This window comes from Dendrobates tinctorius, unplaced genomic scaffold, assembly GCF_039654945.1.
Source record: "Dendrobates tinctorius isolate UK_male_01 unplaced genomic scaffold, ASM3965494v1 ptg000037l, whole genome shotgun sequence".
Taxonomy (NCBI): Eukaryota; Metazoa; Chordata; class Amphibia; order Anura; family Dendrobatidae; genus Dendrobates; species Dendrobates tinctorius.
In genome coordinates, this window is record NW_027361705.1 from 30,303,583 (window position 1) to 30,328,406 (window position 24,824).

Below are 24,824 nucleotides of genomic sequence, written 5' to 3' on the forward strand. Positions count from 1 at the left end.
TTTTTTCTGGGGCGAGTTATAGTTTTGAAGGACACCATTTATTTTACGGTACAATGTACTGGAGAACAGGTGAAAAAAAAAATTCCAAACTGAAAAGATGGGGGGGGGGGGGGGGAAATGGTCACTGTTTATTCAGATTAGTGCCACTGTGTGAAATTTAAAAAAAAAAAAAAAAAAAATTTTTACATTTGTAGAAACAATTTGGTTTTGGAGACCAGACACTTATTTTACCATTGATGGAGCTGTATAAATGAGTGCTTGTTTTTTGTACGTCAAGCTGAACCATTTATTGATACCATTGTGGGGTACATACCACAAAAACACAAATTCTGATGTTTGATATTAACCTGCCCTCTCCTCTTTTTGGCATTTACCATAGGGCTTAGTTATTAGTTAATCGTATGTTTTTATAGATCAGACATTCATGGACATGGCAAAGACAAATATGCATAATTTTGCATTTTTATCTAAAAGATAAAGTTATATATACACACACACTGTAAGGAGGGTGGTGATGATTCCAATTTTTCTCACTTTTTTTTTCTAGCCTTTTAATTTTCCCTAGCGGACATGAACCTGCAGTCAACCGATCGCTGTTCTGTAATCTGCAACACTCCAATACTGCAGTATACCGTGAATATTTTTCTAGGAAGCCCAGACCCAGGCTGGACTTTACCAGAGACCTATGATGGCAGACAAGGTTGCCTTCGGCAGGTCCCCGGTTCATCAGCACCCTGCGAGTGCGCTATTTAAAGGCTGCCATCAGTGACTGTGGCTGTCAACTCTTCTTCACTAGGTTTCTCAACGTCACACTCCTAAAGCTCTCCTCGTTTGTTAAACATAATTATCTTTCAAGATCACAATCCCTTAATCCTTGGGTATATTATAATAAATGGAGCCAACAATGCCTCTTTCAAGAATACATGCTATTTTTTTTTTTTCTTACATTTTATTTTGGAGCCAGGGCAAATACTCTATTAAGAAGCATTTCTGCATCCTTTATAGGTTCATTACACACTATTTTTTTTTCTTTAATTAAAAAATAAAATATTTATAAAACAGAACAATTATTGCTAAAAAATCCTATTACTGCATCAAGTTTACCCGATTTATAGTTAAAGTAAAATAATGAAGTTACGCATTCTGATTCCACAGAGTCCCTAAATTTAAAGCTGGCCATAAAAATTAGATGGCTGTTGGACAAACGATGCTTCGGCAAGTCGCCATCTTTACAGACTCTCTCATACACAGCAGCACTTGCTCGGCCGAGCACCCTTATCGTATTTGTGAGGAAGTCGCGAACTGTTACAATGGCCGGTGGCTACTCTCAGGGAGAACAATGCGATCGGCAGTCCAAAACCAGACATGCGTGATCCACAACTCTCCCGACCATCAGTCCCTCAAAGACCCCAAACGAATCAGATCATCGGCTGAACCCGTTGTTATTGGTGGATTCAGCTGACCTTAATCTAATGTATATGGAGTCTAAATATTGCTTGCTGCAGCTCAGCCCTCAGTGAGCGTTCCCTTGAAGGGATTTTCCTGCAAATAAGCATTTAGAATTATTGGCTTGCGCTAGTTGAATATGGGCTCAGTCAATGCTCATCTCCCCTACTCCAGCGACAACTCTACTGCTGCTCTGGTCTTGTTGACGTCACCAATGCAGCTTGGCCACAACTACATTGGCTGCAGCAGTCACGTCCTATCATTGGGTTCAGTGCCTGTCTATATTTACATCACCGAGAAGCCAAGAGATTGACTGCAGTGGTCACCCATGCTATGATTGAAATTTCACCACTGCAGCCTGTCTGCAAAGACAAGACCAGAAAGGCATCACTGGACCGGGCAAGGCCTTTATGCAAAGCACCTACCCGATTAAAGCGCTTGAGAAAAATTAACGCTGAAAACTTAATAGTGAAACTACAAGACTGTTCTCCAGTCCCCAAAAATCACTGCAGTCCTCAATCAGGTTTTATACAGCGCAAGGATAAAAACCTATTTGGATTTATTTTAGATGAAATACACTTTATAATCAGCCCCCTCTAACATACCTATGGCTATCCCTGAATAGTACGACCTATTGAGCAAGCCTTTGCAAGCAGTATTAGGTTTAGCTAAAACGTTAAAAGGGGTCCTATGGTCTATTTAAAAGCCAGACATGTGAAGGGATAATAGAAAAAAATTGGAGTCCGGCTCAACAGAACTAGATTTTACTTTTCGTTTTAATTTTTCAAAAGAAATTATAGCGCATACAAGAGAAAATTTTCATGGTCCACACGTTTCGACTGCACTAAGCAGTCATACTCATTTCTATTATCCTTGATGTTAGGCCAATGTCTGAGCCCCAGTTGGATAGAGCAACTGGGTGAGCTGGAATTAAGTTTTTAGAATTGTGGGAAGGGATGCTGGTTAGTGATGAGCCTGACAATGCGTTATCCGAGTACGCTTGTGCGTCAATAAAAGAAAATTCTTTTAATGAAGGGGTGATATTTTGGGACCAAACATTTTAAGATATACCGTATTTAATTGGAGAAATTGTCCACAGCATTCATTAGTTTGTCAGACAGGAAGGCACAGGGCCTCACATGTAAGAACTATTACAACCAATCCGATCACTTTTTTTGGTTTTAATTCTGGAAACAAAGTCTAGAAAAAGCTAGAATCTGACTGCCATTGGTAACACTTTACACATAGGCCCAAATGTGTCTCCTGCTGGTTCAGCTCCATGCTCTCTACTGGAGCATCATAAGGCTGTACTTCGGGAAGTACGTCCCATAGCTTGACTCGGTTGGAATTCATCTTGGGACGGATTCACACATCAGTGTATCACAGTCTGGGTATATAACACGACGCACAGGCCAGCCACAGATCTCCTGACCCAGACTCCTATGTTGATGAAACGGTCAACTTCAGGTCTGGAGATATGTTGTCATTACGGGTCCTACTTGGACCACAAAACACCGATCTGTGAATCCAGCCTTACAAGGCAACTACCATGATCTATTTGAGCAGTGTGTACCGACCGCTGGTTCTTGCCAGTGCATAGAGCTTTTCTGATCTAGGAGCACTCCATGTTGGCGTCACTGCATGTAGACATCACGTGGTATTCTCCTCTAAAGGCAATGCATCTTAGATTTCTCTTGTACAGATCAGTTATCAGAGGTGAAGAATCAGCTGTCAGCCATTTCCACACTGAGCCGAGTTCAATGACAAGCTATAACATAAATGTCTATTAGGGCCACATCCAGGCTAGAGCGAGAGGAGAGGTGAGCATGGCTTTCTGCGCCGATGTCAATGGGATTTACAGAAACATGCGCATGCTTGTATGCATAAAGCCCATTCTACTCGCATTTGAGGTCTATATTTTCCTTTGAGTGTGCAAGTTCTCTTTTCTAAACCCAGAAATACATGCACCGAAGGCTACAGTTTCCATGAGGTGCTACTAACCACTTCCCCAACAAAGACACGTTTTAGGTCTGGGCAAGGAATCACTTAAAGGGATAAAACCAAGGTATTTCCGATCTACACAAAGCAATCTGGAGATGGAGACTCTGGAATCCTGAGAACATGGCATTGCAGCCCCATCTTTCATGAAGCTTTGGTGCTGGGTGTCTGCTTCTAGTAGGTGTATATGCCCAAATCCCATTTTGCAGGGGGGAGGGGTGGGAATAGATAAGAAAATCTCAGACGGGACCAACAAACATAGGCAAAAACACTGTGTAAAAGCCTAAAGGGCCTGTCACACTAAGAGATATCGCTAGCAATATCGCTATAACTTGTGACGTTATAGCGATATTGCTAGCGATATCGCCATGTCTGATACTTACCTACAACCCGCTCCCCCGCTGGTTATCGCTAATCACGCGAGAACGTCCAGGACTGTTTCTCGTCATCAGCTTCCTGCGGCGCTTCCTGCTGTGACGACGAGCGTGGAGCCGGGCGGGAGGACGCAGGATCGCCTCGACTGACAGGTAAGTAGCGACCCCCGTCCCCAGCGATGTCGCTGGTGAGATCTGCCTGTGTGGCAGCTCATTAGCGACCACTTAGCGATGTACCAGCGATCCTGACCGCGTCATATCGCTGGTCGGGATCGCTGGTGCATCGCTAAGTGTGACAGTACCTTAAGGCCTCGCTATTAAAAGGGACTGTCAGCACAAAATGATTGTTCACACCAAGTACAGGAGCTCGGTGCATCATGGCGGCCAATCCCCCTCTTTGACAGCTACGGCTTCATAGAGCCAGAGAAGGGCGAGGATAGATGGAAACCAAGCAGGTGGGAAGGTGATTGGCCACCATGAAGCACCGAGCACCTGTACTTGGTGTGAACAGTCATTCTGCACTGACAGAGGTCCATTAAAGGCTCTAGATCAATTTCATGAAAAGACCTTGATCGTTTCATAGTTCTATCAGAAATTACATTTTCTGACTTTCCAGTTTAAAACCAGGTTTTGGTGTCTCTAGTTCTGGTTTTTATAAGAATATGCGGTACATGTGACTCTGCACATCTCAACATTAATTTTAGGAGGAGATGTTGAACATCTAATCTTCCAGGCTCAAATCTGTAACCAAAACCTCTAGGCATTTGTATCGAAATATCACAATGTGACACAAAAGTCCAAGAAGGAGGTTTTATGTAAAAAGGGCAGAGTGGCATAAAAATGTGGCAGGTACCGTATCTACTTTCAGAACATATATGGGCTTTTTTGAAGGATTAGTATACTTTTTTAAATTTTACAATAAAAGTTTTAATTTGCACCGCTGCGTGTGGCAGGCGGGAGAGCAACGACCAGCAAGCTCCCTGCTCGTATCCAAGGTAAACAGCGGGTTTCTAAGCGCCGCGCGGCACTTAGAAACCCTCTGTGTACCTTAGTTACCAGCGCGCTGGTGCAGGGAGCTGGTAACCAAGTTAAACAGCGGGTTTCTAAGTGCCACGCGGCGCTTAGAAACCCACTGTGACTTCCGGTTCCGGCGCTGTGATGTGAGGACGCAGGAGACAGAGCTCCGCGCTCCCCTCAGCTACAAAGACCGACAAAGATCACCCCAAGGCTGCGGGAGACAGCGGGAAGTGAGGGATAAGTAGTAGGAGACGCCGGTATATGGAGCGGTACCTTCTCCGGAGCGGCGGCAAGCATTTAAAGCCAGGAGCTGCTGGGGAAGACCACGCAGCACGAGATCTCAAAATGGCGGCGGGCGCGGCAGACACGGGATACAGCGGTCTGCAGGGAGGTGAGCAGAGCCTGATGGAGGAGGAGGGGAGAAAGCAGCATGAGCAGCCGGCAGCCCAGCAGAGCAGTCAGTTAACGGACGTGCTCATAGACTATGATCGCCTGGCAGGAGCAGTGGCAGCACACCTGGCAGACAAGATAAAGGAGTCCCTGGAGGCCATGGTGGGGGTGGCGCTATCCCCCATTAAAGAACAGATCACACAGCAGGGAGCCAGAGTGGCAGAGCTGGAACAAAGATTATCTAATACAGAGGATGAGGTGACAACGTTAAAGGGGAAAATGAAGGAGATGGAGGAGGGTTCCCAGGCTATGAAAGACAAACTGGAAGATCTAGAAAACCGGTCCAGGAGAAGCAACTTAAGACTGGTGGGGTTACCGGAATCAATAACCATGCGGCAGCTGGATAACATTTGTGAAGCAGAGCTTCCCAAGGCGCTGGGCCTGACACACAGATGCAGAGTGGAAAGAGCGCACAGAGTGGGCCCTGTAAGAGAAAACACGGGCGCATGGGGAGCGGACGGGAAGGAGGGTAATGCAGGGGTGACTGGAACAGCCAGACCGCGCCAAGTCATAATAAAATATTTGGAATACAAGGACAAAGAAGAGTTGTTGCGAGCATTTAGAGGACGAAGGACCCCACTGTCTCTTCAAGGACATAAAATATTGATCTTTGGGGATTATTCGGCAGAGGTCACCCGGAAAAGGAAGTCCTTCAGCAAGATATGCACCGCACTGTACCGCAAGGGTATAAAGTTTCAACTACTCTACCCTGCTCTTCTGAGAGTGACAAAACGAAATGGATCTTTTTTTGTGACAAAGGACTTGAGAGAGGCGGAGAGATGGATGGAGGAGATGGAGGACAGAAACCTGACAAGTGAATCTCCGGAGAGGAGGGGTGGTCGACACGGGGAGAGGGAAGGGGAGGTTCGGGAGGAGGGCTGGAACGAATGGACTGAAAGGAGAGAGGAAGGGAAGGAGCCTCACATGGAGAACCCTAAGGCACGAAGATCGCCGTCACACAAGTCGGGAAACCAGGGCAGGGGAGTGCCTTGAGAGAGACTCTGGGGAGTAGGTTTGAAGACTGAACTGAGGGATTTATGAGAGGAGAGATTGACGGATAGTGGGGGCTGAAGTGGCCTCTTCTTACTGGTTCCTCTCGTCTCTCCAGATGTTATTGATATTGGGGTTTTGCTTACTCTGAGGGGTAGGGGTAGGGGAGTACTAATATCTGGGGGGGGGGGGGGGAAAATCGGGTTTCTTTCGCATTTATATTTTTATTTGATAAACTCCTCTGTTGGATGTTGAGGTATCCACAAAGCTGGGAAGAAGAAAGATTCTGGGTTCAGTAATGACAAATATTATGCATGGGAAAGGAGGGAGGGGGTGCTATATGTTGGCTAGACTACTGACCAAGAAGGCCTTGTTTGGGTTAGTTGGGTAATAAATTAATGAGGGATAGACTACGTATAATTCTTAATTAAATGGCTGAGGGAGAATAGCGGAGCCAGGAGCATCACAGAAAAAATGGGAGTGCAGAGACATTTGATTGTACAGGGGGGATAGTTGAGGGGTTGTTAACTGTTAATGGATACAGGAAGGGTGGATGGGTACAGGGAATGCAACGGCATAAGCGCACTGAACGCTTGAAGGAAGCAAAACACCACACATATGAAAGACCACATGGCGACTTGACATATTTGAGGAATTGGGATAATGGTTAAAATAGTGACATGGAATGTAAAAGGATTGAAGTCACCACATAAACGTATGATGATATTGAGGCACCTCAAAAGATTGAAAGTGGATATAGCATTATTACAGGAGACTCATCTACCCCAGGGAGATTTCTTTCGTATGCAAAAACTATGGGTGGGAAAAGTAGTTGGGTCAGGCTCCATGGGATGGGACGCAAGGCAGGGGTGATTATTTTGAGCAACAAAAATTTTAACCACACGATAGTGTCTCAGACCAATGACGAGGAAGGGAGGTATATCTACATCAAGCTTTCCAGTCCACAGGGAGAATTTGGTATACATAACATATATGCCCCCAATAATGAACAAACTTCTTTTTTTAACTTCATCACTCAGGAATTGGAAAAGGATACGGAACTCAAAAGGGTGGTTGGAGGGGACTTTAATGCGGTGGTATCAAGGGGGGGGAAGACAAGAGATATAGTAGGGATGATGGTAGGCCGATTAGAGAGGTAAAAGGTTTAATGGCCAAGCTTTTGGAGGACCCAAATTTGAAAGATAGCTGGAGATTGCATCATCCAAATGACCGGGAGTACACTCACTATTCACATCCTCATGAAGCGTGGTCCAGGATTGACTACATTTTGGTTGACCAACTTTTGATGCATAGGGTTAGAGATGTGGTTATTGAGGATATGGTGATATCGGATCATAGCCCAGTGCTTTTAGACATCACTGATACAATACAGAGGGGGACAGATTATCTGTGGAGGTTTCCGTCGTTTTTGCTTAGAGACAAGGAATTTGCCAAAACTCTGATCGAATGGTGGGATGATTATAGCAGTACTAATAGTGAACATGCGGCGGATGTAATGTTGTTCTGGGAAACTGCAAAAACAGTACTGAGAGGTAGATTGATTGGACATGTAGCTAAACTTAGAAAGCATACTCATAAACAATACCAAAACGCAAGCGAGGCCCTCAGAGAGAAATACGCGGGGTACTTAGCAAACAAGACACAAAGTGCGAAAGAGGAGTGGAAGGCAGCGAGACAGGAATTTCACTCTTGGGTGGGGAAAAGAGAGGATCTGATACGATCACAACAGGAAGTTGATCTACACAAATTTGGCAATAAAGCGGGGAAATTATTGGCCAATCTGGCGAAAGGACGACGACCAATGACCTTGATAACTAATATGACTAGACCGGACGGGAGCAAATCCTCAAACCCAAAGGAGATTACAGAGATTTTGGGGAAGTACTATGCGAATTTATATAGCAGGGGGGGAAGAGACGGGAGACAGGGGAAGTGATCTGTTGGGAAAAATAAAACTTTCGCAAATAAATTCGGAAGAGCTGTCTAGATTGAACGCGGAAATAACAATAGAGGAAGTACAGTCGGTAATAAGGGATTTGAATATACACAAGGCACCGGGACCTGACGGGTTCAATGGGGAATTTTATAAAGAAATGGGAGAGCAGATAGTGCCGGTTTTGACTAGAATGTACAATAAAATACTGGGAGGATGTGGAATTTCGGGACATCTCAACACTGCGTACATAAAATTGATACCCAAGGGTGATAAGAATCTAGACAATCCAGCAAACTATAGGCCAATTTCATTAATAAATCAGGATCTTAAAATCTTGGCCAAATTGATGGCCAATAGGTTGGCGGAGATAATACCAAATTTAATTTCACCGGCACAATCGGGGTTTGTTAAAGGGAGGGCAGCGGTGACAAATGTGCGGAGGGCCATGTTGGTAATGGATGCTATTAGACACAGGTATCTTCGAAAGGAGGAATGTCCAGCCATGGTCACGCTTGATGCTGAAAAAGCGTTCGACAGCGTGGGGTGGACATGGTTGGAGACGGTACTCGACAATATGGGGATAGAGGGAGCCTTTCGTACGTTTATAGGAGTATTATACGCGAATCCTCAGGCGAGGGTGGCAACGCCCGGGTTCCTGTCGCAGTCTTTCCCTTTGAACAAAGGGACTAGACAGGGATGTCCATTGTCACCCCTTCTGTTTAACCTTGCCATTGAGCCATTGTCTCGACTGTTAAATGAAGGAGATTGTTTCGAAGGCATTAGTGTTGGGAAGGAACGACTGCACTCAGCGCTATTTGCGGATGATATTATATTATTCATGAACAATCCTCAGAGGGACCTACCGAAAGTGATAAAACAGATAGAGGAGTTTGGGAGCTTGTCAGGTTTTAAATTGAACAGAACAAAGTGTGAAATACTATTTCTCTGTGGGCAAAGGATGCCACTAATGGTAGCAGATGGAACAAGGGGGGAAATCTGTGGGATACCAATAGCAAAGTCACATCTTAAATATCTAGGAATACAGATGGGATGTACGTCAGCATCGATATATGACTTAAACTACAAACCTTTGATACAGAAAATAGAACGGGAATTGAAGTTGTGGGAAGGGCTACCGTTATCTCTGCTAGATAGAAATCATCTCTTGAAAATGATGTGCTTTCCAAAGTTACTCTACCCAATGCAGACCATCCCCATGTTGTTGAAACATACAGACATAAATAGATTGAATACAGCATTTTCGACATTCCTATGGAGGGGGAAAAGACCGAGAATTAAAACGGAAAAATTGATGCAATCTTTGGAACAAGGAGGCATTAAACTGCCAAATATTAGAGGGTATAATTTGGCACGCCTGATGAGACATGCCATAGACTGGTTGAGGAAGACAAATGGGCATTCTGACATACGTTTGGAGAGTGAGTTTTGTAAACCCTGGGATTTAGGGGCACTATTACACACGTCATTGGCCAACATACCAAGGAACATTAAACACTCACTGGTATGTAGAGATACGGTGATGGCCTGGAAGGCAGTGAGGAAAAAATTCAAGTTGTCTTGGAGAATATCCAAGCATCTTGATATATGGAGGTTCCCAGATTTCCCAGCGGGAAGAGACAACAAATTATTTTCAGAATGGAAGAACAAGGGGATAAAAAGGGTGACAGATCTAATACATGAGGTGGAGAATAGATGGCTGACATACCAGGAAATCGTGACAAAATATGGGCTATCCACATTTCAAATCCTCCAATACAAACAGATAGAAAAGGGGCTAATGTCACAACTGAGGGATGTTAGAATGGAACAGGTGACGAATGACCGACATGAGAATTCTATCTCCGCATTATATAAAGCTTTGAGGGAGGTTTTGATTCCAATCTGCCCAGATCAAGTCTGGAGAGCATGGGCAAGACAACTGGGTGACTCTGAAGCAGGGGAGAAGATATTACAGGGGTGGATGAAGATGAGGAAGGAGGTGATTAATGAAGGTTGGAGGGACACTCAATATAGACTGATGCATAGAGCAATCTATGGTTTTAACATCCCAAATACACAACAGATAAACAGTGACTCAGTGCCCCAAATGTAAATTGCCAAAAACAGACCTGTTCCATGGGATCTGGCAATGCCCAGAGAGCCAGAAATTCTGGAAAGGATTGCAATTATTAATGCAAAAAGTGGGGAGTGTGGAAATTGAAATGGATCCATTGCTGTGGATCTTTCATTATAGGAACAAGGGACAGGTAGTAAGAGGAGGAGAGGAACAGAGGCCCAAATTACCAAAATTGTTTCATGGGGTGGCTATGATAGGTAAGAGGGCTCTACTGTCCAAATGGCTTGAGGGAAGTGTGCCGTTGATGGAAGAGGTGATGGGACAGATTAAATCTTTACTCAGAATCGAACAGCTGGAGGCGGAAAGGAACAAGGAGGGTCTGACGGGTAAATTCTTTAAAAAATGGAGGCTTTTCATAGTAAGACAATGTGATGAAGAGGAAATAAGGAGAATAGTAAGGCCCTTTAAATATACTGAATGGTACCTACTGGAAGACATCCAAAACAATTTGGGGAATCTGAAGTTGGCTAATGAAGGCGAGGTGTAAGGTCCTGGTAGGGACAGGAGTTAAAAAGGATAAATGTGTGGTGATATTTTACAGAGGTGATGCTTGCAATCTGTGTTTTACAAGTGGTCTAGACATAACATGTGTGCGAAGTTGCTAGGGGAGACCATTGAAAATGTAAGAGGAAGAGGGTTTGTTTAAGGGAGGGTAGGAAGGGAGGATGATAGGCTGAGTTATTGTCTGTTTATTGGAAAAATGACTTGTCATGTGAAATGAAGCAATGTCTATGAAAATTTGAAATAAAATTTGTGTAAAAAAAAAAAAAAAAAAGAAACCCACTGTTTACCTTGGTTACCAGCTCCCTGCACCAGCGTGCTGGTATCTAAGGTACTACATGAGGCGACACCAGCGATCCTGACAAGTTCATATCGTTGTCGGGATCTCTGGTGAGTCGCTATGTGTGACGGGGCCCTAAGGCAATCATAAGATAAGACAGCTGTACATTTGCCAAGCAGCTGGCTGAAAAGCATAAACGGATTACTAGCATCTTCTCTTCATAATATAGTCACATATACGTGTCTTAGGGTGTCCATATAGCTAAGACAGTAGTTGGCTCACTGCCTGCTCAGAAGACAGATTCTCCATGCACATGCATGCTCGATTTGGCTGCTTTAATGGAGAAAAGGAGTAAGCTGATATCAGACATTTCTGGAGGTGGCTTATCTCCTGGAAGAACAAAAGAACTGGGCATTTAAATAATTCTGATCCCAAATCCACCCCTAACATCATCTATCTGGAGAGAATCAGGAGACCTCCATACACATTAGATTGTTGGCTGGAGCAGCCAAAAACGATTACTTTGGCAGACTTAATGGGTTGGTGGAAAGGTGAGGGCTTCTGTTCTACAAAATAGAGAAGTATGGAGCTCACACGCCTTCCGCAGAGCAAATACGCTGGAATCTTCAATGGGTTGGTGCCGAATCCAGCTGGTGAAGCACAGCAGAAATACAAGAGAGAATCTAATTCCCTTTAAAAGGATACATGTAACGACTTTAAAAATGCCCTTATTAATAGGATAAAAAAAATAAAAATGGGGTTATGTGAGTATTACTTAAATCAATGAGAACCAATCACACAGGCAAATAAGTAGAACCCACAAGCTTTCTCCCACACATCCCCCCCTACTCTGGAACTACCTATCCCAACATATCAGACTCTTGCCTATTGTGGAAACCTTCAAAAGGAACCTGAAGACCTACCTCTTCCAACAAGCCTACAGTAACCACTAGGGTGACCGCAAAAAAATCGATGTCGGAATTTTGTCCGTCTGGACCCCACAAAACGATTCCCCTTTCCAGATATTGAGATAGCCAAAATTTGAGCTCGATCAAACGACGTTAACCCGTGCCGCTCGTTGCTCAAAGTTTGAAAAAACCGGATTACTTACCGGTAATACTCTTTTGTAGAGTCCACGACAGCACCCACTGAGAGAGGGGATCCGCCCCCGGAACAGGAAACCTACAGAGAGATAAATGGGGCGGTCCCCCTCGCTCCCTCAGTTTGTGTTACCGAGAACAATGGAGGAACCGCCGTACATGTTTTAGTCAAACTGTTTGGGCGATTCATCTATCTTACCCCTATGCAGTTTTAAGCTTACTAAGTTTAATCATATATCTAACTTAAATCATAATCTCCACCACCAAGGAGACCCATGTGTGAAAAAATTCTTACGGGAGGGAAGTGAGCGGGTGCTGTCGTGGACTCTACAAAAGAGTATTACCGGTAAGTAATCCGGTTTTTCCTCTTCGCCACGACAGCACCCACTGAGAGATTTCCAGAGATAATCACTTGGGCGGGCATACCGTGTTAAGGACTGATCTACCAAAAGTTAGATCCTCGGTAGAGGACAAATCTAGTCTATAGTGACTATAAAAGGTAGATGGAGAAGACCAGGTTGCAGCCTTACATATTTGTTCAATTGGGACGTTCGCCCTCTCGGCCCAGGAGGATGATATGGCTCTAGTAGAGTGCGCCTTAATCGCCAGTGGAGGGTCTTCTCCTTTTGTCAGATACGACATTGTGATCGCATCTCTAATCCATCTGGATATCGTGCCCGATGTAACTGCAGACCCCTTCCTGCTGCCCTGGAAGGAGACAAAAAGAGACCTACTCTGCCTCCAGGGACTGGTCCTATCTAGATAGGCTAGCACGGCTCTCTTCACATCTAAGGTGTGATATTTCTCCTCGTCCTGTGTTGACGGGTTCTCATAGAAAGAAGGTAGGCATATCTCTTGAGATCTATGAAATTTAGTTACCCGTTTGGGCAGGTAGGACGGATCCGTCTTTAAAATCAGACTGTCTCGTGTTGTTAACAGGAACGGTGGGTCTACTGATAAAGCGTGAAGATCACCCACTCTCCTGGCCGATACTAAGGCCACCAGCATAGCCGTTTTCAATGAGAGGCATTTTATTGATGCTGAGCTTATGGGCTCAAACGGTGCCTGAGTGAAGGCATCCAAAACTAGAGTAAGGTTCCACGCTGGAAGTCGAGGCACATGCACCGGTTCTGCTCGTTGACAGGCCGAGATAAACCGAGTCACCCATCTATTTGCTGCCACGTTATAGTTAAACAGGGCTCCTAGGGCTGACACGTGGACCTTAAGAGTGCTTACTGAGAGTCTAAGTACTCGGCCTCTTTGTAGAAACTCTAGAATGGCCGTAATGGGTACTTCACCAGCTAGTTTTGTTGGGTGAAAGGCCAGGAACTTCCTCCACACCTTAGCATATATTTTTGTCGTGGACTCCTTCCTGCTTTGTAGCAGGGTATTGATTAGGTTCCTTGAGAAACCCTTCTGCCTCAGTAGCTCCCTTTCAAATTCCAGGCCGCTAGGTGCAGGGCTTTGGCCTGTGGATGGTAGCAGGGTCCCTGCGAGAGAAGATTCTGGTGCAGCGGCAGGATCCACGGGTCAGTTACCGACATGGCTCTCAGCCATGAAAACCACGGTCTTTTTGGCCAAAACGGGGCTATCAAGATGACCCTCGCCCTCTCCTGTCTTATTTTCCTGACTACTGTTGGTAGTAGCACCATCGGAGGAAAGGCATAGGCTAGTTGGAATGCCCAGGGTGCTTGGAGGGCATCTAGAATATCTGGGTTGTCCGACCTGTAGAGAGAAGCAAACCTTTTTACGCGCCTGTTGGCTCTGGTTGCGAATAGGTCTATCTCCGGTCTGCCCCATTCTGACGCTATCATTTCGAAGACGTCTCTGCTGAGGACCCACTCTCCCTGGTATAGGGCCTGGCGACTGAGATAGTCCGCTCGGGAGTTGTCTACTCCTCTTATATGGAGCGCTGACAAGGAGAGAAGATGGACTTCGGCCATCTTCAGAATCTTTCCCGCGATAGACATCAGTGGCATTGACCGCGTGCCTCCTTGCCGGTTTATATAGGCCACTGCGGTGGTATTGTCTGTCTGGATCTTTACGTGGGCGCCTCTTAACTGCGGGAGGAAGTGAGATATCGCATAAAAAAAAAAATCGCTGTTAGCTCCTTTACATTAGAGGAGGCCTCTATTTCATTCTCCCGCCACCAGCCTTGTACCATGTGCTCCTCTAGGTGGGCTCCCCAACCTAAGGGGCTGGCATCCGTGGTGAGTATCTTGGAGGGAGTCACCCACCACTGTACTCCCTTCGATAGATTGGAAGGAATTAACCACCATTTTAGGGATTCAACCACCTCGGGCGATAGGGACATCTTCCCTTCCAGCCGCCCCTGCAGTCTATCTATCTCCTGCAGAATAGCCCACTGTAGTTCTCTAGAGTGGAACTGAGCCCATTGCACCGCTGGAATGCATGATATCAGTGACCCCAGCAAGGACATGCCCTGTCTCAATGATATTACGGGTCTTCCTGTAGCATTCTGTACTTTGTCGATTATGGCCATTACTTTGGCGTTTGGCAGAAAGCACTCCTCAGTTACGGAGTCTACTTGCAGGCCCAAAAACCTTTGACAGGTCACTGGCTTTAGTCTGGATTTCTCCCAGTTAATTAGCCAACCCAGTGTTTGTAGGGATGAGATAATCCTAGCTATTCTTGCTTCACACTGTGAAACAGAATTCCCCACTATGAGTAAGTCGTCTAAGTAAGGGACAACTAGGGTGTCATTCAGCCTTATATATGACATTACTTCCAGCATTAATTTGGTAAATACCCGAGGAGCCATGGATAGCCCGAATGGCATTGCCGCAAACTGGAAATGCTGAATCCGACCTCTGAACCAGACTGCTACCCGCAGGAACCTCTGGTGCCCTCGATATATGGGGAGATGGTAGTAGGCGTCCTTTAGGTCCAAGACCGCCATATAACACCTGGGAAACAAAAGCTTTATTGCAGACTTAATCGACTCCATTTTAAACGACCTTAGTCTTAGGAAGGTATTAAGTTTCTTTAAATTTATTATAGTCCTGTAAGAGCCATCTGGTTTTGGGACTAAGAATAGAGGAGAATAAAAGCCCATCCCTGTTTCGTCGTCTGGGACCTCCACTAGAACCTGTTTAGTTAGCAGTACCGCAATCTCCATCTCCAGTGCTTCCTGCTGAGATCGGGACTTCATAGAAGTCAATAAGAAGGAGTTCGGTGGATACCGAACGAATTCTAATTTTAGGCCTGATGATACAATACTTAGGGCCCACGGGTTTGATGTCACCTTCATCCATTGGCGGCTGAATCTTAATAGCCTGCCACCTACCGGTGTAACGGTTTTATCGGGATCTGTCTCCTCTGAAGGGACGTTTCCCGAATAGGTTGCCTCTTTGCTTGGGGTCCTTATTTCCCCAGCGGTCCTGGGGTCTAAAGTCTTTCTTTTTACCGAACGGCGGCTTCCTGTAGGCCCTCCTGTTGAACGGAACATACGGGTTAGGGAACCCCTTTTTCCTCTCCCCCGCTTTTGTTAAAATCTCATCCAGTTCTGTACCAAACAGGTACTTACCCTGGCAGGGTATAGCACACAATCTAGTTTTTGTTTGTGTGTCTCCTTTCCACCCCTTCAACCATAAGGCCCGCCTGCCTGCATTGGTCAGTCCTGCCGCTCTAGCCGACAACCGGAGAGAATCCGCGGAGGAGTCGGAGAGGAAGGCCGCTGCTCCCTTAATGAGGGGCATAGAGGAAAGAAGCCTACTCCTAGCTAATCCATTTTTAATATTGTCCTCCAAGTCGTTCAGCCACACCAACATAGATCTTGCCGTACATGTGGCTGCTATTGCGGGCTTAAAGGCTGCCGTACAAGCTTCCCAAGATCTTTTGAGGAATGTATCGGTCTTACGATCCGAAGAATCAGCCAAAGTTCCCGAATCCTCCACCGGCAAGGAGGATCTACGGGAGGTAGAGGCCACTGCCGCATCCACCTTGGGGGCTCTTGACCAGGCCGTTAACTCCTCATCGTCAAAGGGATACTTACGCTTTGACGTTAAGGGGAGGAAGGTCCTCTGACCTTGTTTCTCCCATTCCCTCTTAACTAGGTCTTTTACAGCTGGGACCACTGGGAATGCTCGGACCTTTTTACGGGAAATACCCGCAAACATTATGTCCTGAGGGGTTTTGGGGTCCTTACTCTCCGGCAACCCCATGGTATTTCGGACAGACTTCACGAGATTACTGACACATTGTCCGTGGGGAAACACGTCTGATCTTCGTCCTCTGAGGAAAGGTATTCCTGAGACTTATCGGAATCTAGTTCTCCGGTATCTGACGGTGACCTAGACGCCAGCGAGACTCCTCCTTTAGATGAACGTATTTCTCTCACGGAGGAGTGACCCCCTAGACTACTGGAACCGCCTAAGGCCCGTAGTTCCTCTCTTATCAGTGCCCGGATATCCTCCTTCTTCCGTGAGGATTCCTCCTGCAAGGCCTCCTCAACACATGATTGGCATAATCTCTTTGGGTGGCCATCCGGGAGGGGCTGCGAACATAAGGCACACTCTCTATGCTTCGCCTTCTCTGTTCCTTTAGCCTAAAAGGGGTATGGACCAGAAAGAGAAGGCTATCAATTATCTAACCTGACCAAAAAAACACTCACCCGTGAATTTCGTCAGCAACTACCGGCTGCGGTGTCCGGGACCCAGGCTGAGGCGAGGCATGGGACGACTTCTTTTCCTTACGTTTCTTCTCTAACGGCTCATCTTGCCAGAAAGGCCCACTGGATTCTTTCCTAGTGCTGCCACTTCTTCTGGTGCTATTGGTTCTCCTCGTAGCACTGCTCTGTCTACTGCCAAGTGGGGATACCACTAGCTGACCTAATGGGAGCGAAGCTGGGTCATCTAAGGACGACATGACTGCGCACTAGCGCTGTGTCTGTGGCTTCCTTTTAAAGCCTTTGCTATAGCTGCTCCTCCTTCTCTTTTTTTTTTTTCCTACTGCGCATGCGCGGGTGTTGTCCCGCGGTCTCTGCCTTGGGCCTGATCCCGGAAGTCCTCCTCCACTTCCGGGTTGCCTCTCCTGGAGCGCTGGGTCACCGCAAATGAAAATGCGGCCGGCCACACCGCGCGTCTGCGCCCCCCCTCCACGCCTTCTCCTGCCGCAGGTATGACTCCCAGCAGCTCCGCTCAGCACACACCGCACAAGCCCTTCTGCCACTCTGGGGGGGGGGGCGCGCGGCTGGGGGGGGGGGGGGGGTATAGCCATAACCCCAGTGAGCTTTGGCACCACTTTCGCCTCCAGCCTCACCTGCATTACACCAGCTCTGGGGGGGGGGGGGGGGGGGGGGGAATACACCTCTCCGCCCGACGCTGCCTCCGGTCCTGGGGCCCCTGCTGCTCATATTCTGCACGCAGGCGGCTACCAGACCAGGCATCCTCTTCTGCGGGTTCCTTTCCAGGAACAGGAAACCAAACTGAGGGAGCGAGGGGGACCGCCCCATTTATCTCTCTGTACGTTTCCTGTTCCGGGGGCGGATCCCCTCTCTCAGTGGGTGCTGTCGTGGCGAAGAGGAAAAATCCAAATTGAGGTATTTTAAGATTTAGGTATTTTGCATAGTCTGTTAGACTATAAAGAATGTGACAACAACATTGCAGAAATAGCCCTGACCAAATTTTCGAACCATTTGTGGTATTTGAATGCAGAGTTGGTGGGATTATCGTTTTTTGATCCCACCATTACAGACAATGAAAAGTTGTTAATGGCTAATAAATTGCTCAGTAGCACAGATGAACCATCAGAGCACGCTAGGGTTGTAAATCCAAAAGTTAGGAAAGAAAAATTAAAAGAGGTAGGAAGTAACCGACTTTAACGACCTTCTGACAAAAGATGAAGAACAAAAGCAATATGTCCTGCAAGTTGTAAGCAAATGCCGAGCATTTTATTCTGACGTTTCAAAAACTACTTTAACAAAAGCTCTAGAATAGATTAGATAACTATGTAAAATTATCAACTCATGTAGGTTAGCGTGCTCTGATGGTTCATCTGTGCTACTGAGCAATTTATTAGCCATTAACAACTTTTCATTGTCTGTAATGGTGGAATCAAAAAACGATAATCCCACCAACTCTGCATTCAAATACCACAAATGGTTCGAAAATTTGGTCAGGGCTATTTCTGCAATGTTGTTGTCACATTCTTTATAGTCTAACAGACTATGCAAAATACCTAAATCTTAAAATACCTCAATTTGGATTTTTTTCAAACTTTGAGCGACGAGCGGCACGGGTTAACGTCATTTGATCAAGCTCAAATTTTGGCTCTCTCAATATCTGGAAAGGGGAATCGTTTTGTGGGGTCCAGACGAACAAGATTCTGACATTTTTTCCCCCGCATATGAGATCCGGTCACCCTAGTAACCACCGATCCACCAAACCGGCACACAACCAGTTCTGCCCTCGCCTTTTGTATCCTCACTCATCCCTTGTAGTTTTGTGAGACCTCGTGGGCAGGGTCCTCTCTCCTCCTGTACCAGTCGTGACTTGTATTGCTTAACATTATTGTACTTGTTTTTTATATTATGTAAACCCCTTTTCACTCGTAAAGTGCCATCAAATAAATGGCGCTATAATAACCAATAGGGGAAGGTTACCGGAACGCTCAGATGCTCACAGAAATGGACACAGGAACATTTCCTGTTTGAATATTCTGCTAGTTTATTAAAAAGTAAGGCATAAACCAGTGCAAAGTTGATAATAAACACAGTCTGGCACAAAAGGAAAACAAAATAACTTGTAGCACAGTCCATGTGGTTACACGTATCTGCCCGCTCAGGAACAACAACAACAGAGTTCAGCTCAGTTTTAGCATAAACAAAGCTATGGAGCGCTCGCCTCCAGGCACACTGAATGATTCAGAAGGATGACTAACTACCCCAGAAACCACAACCTGGGGTGGAGAAATGGTGAACAGCTTCCCACCCTCTCCAGCTGTTCACAAATCAAACTCTTAAAATGGCCTATTAACCCCTCTCAGCACTTTGTGTGCTGGAGTCCCTCAGTGATCCATATGTCCCTTCCAGTACTTTAACACTGACTTTGTCACGCACACTAATAAACATATTAGCACTGGATTTGTCTTGATTTTGCATGTTTGGGTGTTATATCTAGCATTCTCTATTGGTTCTACTTATTCACCTGGGTGATAGTTTTTCATGGATTTATACAAGACTCCCATAACCCCTTCCTTTATTGTATGATTAAGGGCGTTTGTCACGCCAGAAACGCATCAGGTTTTATAAAGTGGTTACATGCATCTTTTTGTTTTAACATGACTTTAAACAAAGAATATCGATTTGCCAGAATCTTCTTTTTTTTACATTTGTAAAGATCTTTGCGAAAGATCTTGGGGCTCTCCCTATGATGTATATAGCTACTCTAAAAGGAAATTTTGTAGAATTGAGATTTATCTTGCTCCACTGTAAATGCATCATCTCTACTGAGACCTGCAGACAGGAGTCCAGTAGGTCAGGGGTCCACTGCCACCTTCAAACTAGTTACTGTCTGCCTATTAGAATGCAAGGTCATAATTTCATGGCTCACAATTACTTGGCATTGTTAAAGATACAAAAGGAGCGCTCTATGAGGAGATAGTGGAAGGTCCATATGCTGTTCATGCCCACCCCAGGTCTAGGAGTACTCCACACGGGCACCACACATTGTATGGTCATTGCTATGGGGGGTAATGAGTTATCAATTGAGTAAAGCTGAGACTGCACTGGCATCCTCTGCCATTTTTCTCCTGTGGGGAATGCTTACAACTATAAAATGTCTACTGTAAAAGGGGCAGACAATTTTTGGGAACCCATAATAAAGATCCACCGACTCGTAGTTGAATAACTATAGCAGAGGGCTCCTGGTCATCGATTTAAAAACAAACTTTGGTTTCAGCTTGGTATCTTTTTTGCCCCCCCTCTATTGAACTCACTGCAATCGAATCCCAAAACAAATGTGAACTGAGCCCAATAAGAGCAGTATAAAACCCTAATGTCCAAAGAGATACGTTTCCATCACAAATCATTGAGGGCTGTAAAAGGCCAACTTCATCTGTGGCCAACCGTAGTGACCAACGCAGAGCTCTAATTGCTCCCCACAACACGACTGCGGAGAACCCATGAGATACCATGGCAGCTGGGGACCTGTTGAAGGACCCCTGTAATCTTAGTCCTTCTGTGGAGGTTAGCCAAAGGTCGATCTTCATAAGAGAGCTACAATGGCAGCTGAAGTTTAATGTTTAAAGGGGTTGTCTGGGCCTTTCACATAATCTCAGTGCATATCTGGGCTGCAGAATGCTGACAATAAGTAATTTACCTTCTGTGGCCAGTTTTCAGGGTTTCCAACATATGATCTCTTGCTCGTAAGAAAAACGTCCGGGGGGGGTGTTCTGGCATTGAAATGAGAACTGGTCCTTTCCTCCTACTCTACTAAAAGCATGCCGTCTATAGCAACAACCCCACCCTCCATAGCAACTCCCCGACCACATGAACAAGCCTAGCCCTCCTCACACAGTAAAAAATCCTCCCCCTCTAGCAGCCTCAGTGCAGAGAGCAGGACCACAAAGACACACGCTGAACAGTGATCTATGGAAAGTGAAACTAGTGAGGCGGAAACGACCAGTTCTCATTTCAATGCCAGAACACACCCCCCTGGACGGTTTCTTACAAGCAAGAGATGATATCTAGCAAACGCTGCAAACTGGCCACAGAAGGTAAATTACTTATTGTCAGCATTCTGCAGCCCAGATATGCACTGAGATTATGTGAAAAGCCCGGACAACCCCTTTAATGTAGGGTTATGCACTTGGGCCAAGGAAATAAAATGTATAATTAAGTATTAAATTGTAAAACATTAGGTAAAACTGACACTGAAAAAGACTTGGGCGGATGGCAACCTGAACTTTAGTGGCCAGTGTCAGGCAGCTGATGCAAAGGCAAATAAAATAATGGGATGCATTAAAAGAGGCTTAGATGCTCATGAGGAGAACATAATTTTACCTCTATATAAGTCACTAGTGCGACCACACTTAGAATACTGTGTACAGTTCTGGTCTCCGGTGTATAAGAAAGACATAGCTGAACTGGAGCGGGTGCAGAGAAGAGCGACCAAGGTTATTAGAGCACTAGGGGGTCTGCAATACCAAGACAGGTTATTACACTTGGGATTATTTCGTTTGGAGAATCGAAGGCTTAGGGGTGATCTTATTACAATGTATAAATATATGCGGGGACAATACAAAGACCTTTCTAATGACCTTTTTACTCTTAGACCTGTGACGGGGACAAAGGGGCGTCCACTACGTCTGGAGGAAAGAAGGTTTAATCACAATAACAGATGCAGATTCTTTACTGTAAGAGCAATGAGACTATGGAACTCTCTGCCATATGATGTTGTAATGGTTCATTCACTACAAAAGTTCAAGAAAGATCTGGATGCCTTTCTTGAAACATATGTTATGGTGACTAGATATTGTGAAGTGATGTTGATTCCAGGGAACTAATGTTATAGCCATATGTGGACGTGGGAAGGAATTTTTCCTTTAAAATGGAACCTGTGAACAGAAGAAAAAAAAAAAAAAACACTATTATCCTGCAGATATCAGGTTAACCTGCAGGTTGATAGCATTACTAACCTGCCCGGCGCCTGCACTTAGCTGAGCACTGTGGGGAGAAAATTAACTTTATTCTCTTCAGTAGCGTTCCGGTTTCAGCCACAGGGGCGGCGCCGGTTCAGTCACCGATCTATATATACAGAGCAACGACTAACTGCGCCCCTGACACAGGCTCTGCTTAGGGCCGACTGTTAGTCAGGGCCGAGGGTGCAGTTACATTGGCCACTCTGTATACTCAGAGCGGTGACTAAACCTGCGCTGCCGCTGCCCTCATGACTGAAACTGGAACGGTGGGAGGGGAGTAAAGTTCATTTTTTCCCTGCAGCATTCGGCTACGTGTGTGTTCCTGGCATGTCAGTAACGCTATTCACCTGCATAATAACCCCATATATGCAGATTAATAATGGGTTTTTTCTGGTGGCAGGTTCCCTCTAATATGGGGCAGTTAGCATCTGCTTAATGGGTTTTTGCCTTCCTCTGGATCAACATGTTAGGCTATAGGTTGAACTCGATGGACTTAAAGTGAACCTGTCAGGTCCCCCGTGCCCTCCAACCCAGTAGCATCAAGCTATGTGTGATTATACTCCCTCCATAACCAGCCCTGTATAACATAAATCAGTTAAATGCTTAAAAAGCAAAATATAACCTCCGCCTTCCCTATGCTAATGAGGCTTTGGACTCCAGACTAGTCAGCACTCTTTTTGCATGAGCGCCGTCACCTCCACTCATGCAATTCTCCCTATTTTCCAGTATAATTTTTTTTTTATGTAAAATGAAGGAAGTTATTCAGAACGACAACTTGTCCTGCAAAGAGAAGAAAAAGCCTCATACGGCCGCGCTGACGGAAAATAAAAAGTTATGGTGCATAGACGAAGCTGAAGTTGGTTTTTGTTTTTTTTTTTATAGGTTTAACAAAAAATAAACACCACAATAATAAAACAATGCAGTGAGGCGCCCTGATGAGAAGACACTTAAAATCAGCGACAAAAATTATAAAAATTGCACAAAAATGGGCATCAAAGTGGGCACCGAAGGGCGTTAATGAAAGGGTTAAATGACTTTGGGCCACAGATATCACACGGCAGATATATAGAACAGGGAGCCCCACATCAAAATCAGGTCCCTCCAGCCTGGCCCAAATGGGTTCTGGGCATCAGAATTGGCATCAAAGAGCCCATTTTCACAGATTTGAATAAGCAACTGATGTGTGCCCACTTTGATGCCAGTTCTGATGCCCAGAACCCATTTGGGCCAGGCTGGAGGGACCTGGGATTAATGCAGGGCATCACTGTCTGTGTATTCATAGTGTGACATCAGTGGCCCAAAGTCATTTAACCCCTTAAAAACATCACTTATTCAAAACTGTGAAAACGGGCTCTTTTCCCACTTTGATGCCAATTCTGATGCCCAGAACCCATTTGGGCCAGGCTGGAGAGACCTGCTTTTGATGTGGGGCTCCCTGCTCTATATGTCTGCAGTGTGGTATCAGTGGCCCAAAGTCATTTAACCCTTTCATTAACGGCCTTTGGTGCCCATTTTTGTGCCAGTTGTATAGTTTTTGTAGCGGTTTCTAAGTGTATTCACATCAGGGCGCCTCGCTGCATTGTAGGTTATTATTGTGATGATTATTTTTTGTTGTTAACCTATAAGAAACAGGGGGAAAATGCCAAATAAGAAACCAACTTCATCTTCGTGATGCATAGCACAAGTGGAGCGATAAGTGCTGATGGGGACTGAGGAGCCCAGGGCAGCACTGCCACCAATGAATGGAGGCTCTGCCACAGACGTGTAGTCACCAGAAACGCCTTACTACATCATGAGTCACCTTTCCTCCAGGAAATAAAGAACTACAGCCCACAGTACAATCACCACAGGCTGTAATGGGAGGCATGCTGGGACTTGTAGTCCCCCAGCAGCTGTCCTCCGCAGGCTGTAACATCCCTCCAGCCTGCCCTCCCCTGTGATAAGGTCCTCTCACCGGTCCTCGCTGCGTGCTGACACTGGTCGCCATGGTTCTCGGGCGGCTGCTGTCTCCACTCTGCTCTCCGCTTCTCTCTCGGACACTTCCTGTTATGCCTGCGCCGTCTGACCACGGTCACATGACAAGGCGAGCTGCGCAGGCGCAGAAAGGGAGCATCGGCCGAGGAGCAGCAATAACTTTATGTGCACGGACAGTGTCGCCACAGCTGATGGGAGGCTTCTCGTTTGGTACCCTTCGTATTGTGACATGCCTGTATCGTGAGGCTGGCGCACAGTCATTTTCACATGTACATCCTTGCTCAGCTTGTACAATATGGAGCCAGTGTTTGCGTGGTGCCTACATAAATGGTTACCGTCTTCATACATGGATATTATTGGATAGTGCTCATAAATACAAGCAATTTTGCAATTTATTGCTTGTTATAATTTGCAGCCGGTCCTGAGAAATTAACACTTTTGTTTGCAGCTTGTTGCCTTGGAGACCGACCACCTCTGCTAGCCAGCACATAGAGCATATGCAGGGCTTCCAAGGTGTTTTCTATTGAGCCTGTAAGCACTTGTTTTGAAGCTGGCTAGTATGGTTCTGGTACCTTCCGAGCCGCACTTACAGAATAGAGAGCAGAGGTGGTCGGTCTCCTAGGCAGCAAGCTATCATTAAAAGTGATAATAGCTCAAGGACAGATGCAAATTTTAATACGCAGTAAATTGCAAAAGTGCCATCCCACAATATCCGTCCATGAATGGCGATACTGCACGTATGGTACTGATCACGTCTGCACCGAACCGGGAAGCTGGCAGATTTAATCATAGTTGATGTAAAAGTAGCTATTAGTCCAATCAAAATGCCAGACACCTCTGGGAAAGAGATCACTGTGGTCAGGCACCGCTGCTGCCGGCCGTGTGACGGCCATGATAGGGGTTTGTATCTTTCATTATACACAGAAAGTACAACCAGTTG

General features: G+C 45.7%; 1 protein-coding gene across 1 annotated transcript in view; it reads right to left on the reverse strand.

Annotated features, from left to right (window-relative positions):
• TOLLIP (toll interacting protein) overlaps positions 1-24,022 on the reverse strand; it is a 73,149-nt gene extending 49,127 nt beyond the window's left edge. The window contains exon 1 of the mRNA XM_073574017.1: positions 23,865-24,022. Coding sequence (XP_073430118.1) covers positions 23,865-23,897 — 33 coding nt within the window. The 5' untranslated portion in view covers positions 23,898-24,022. The remainder of the gene's footprint in view (positions 1-23,864) is intronic.
• Between the last annotated feature and the right edge of the window lie 802 nt (positions 24,023-24,824).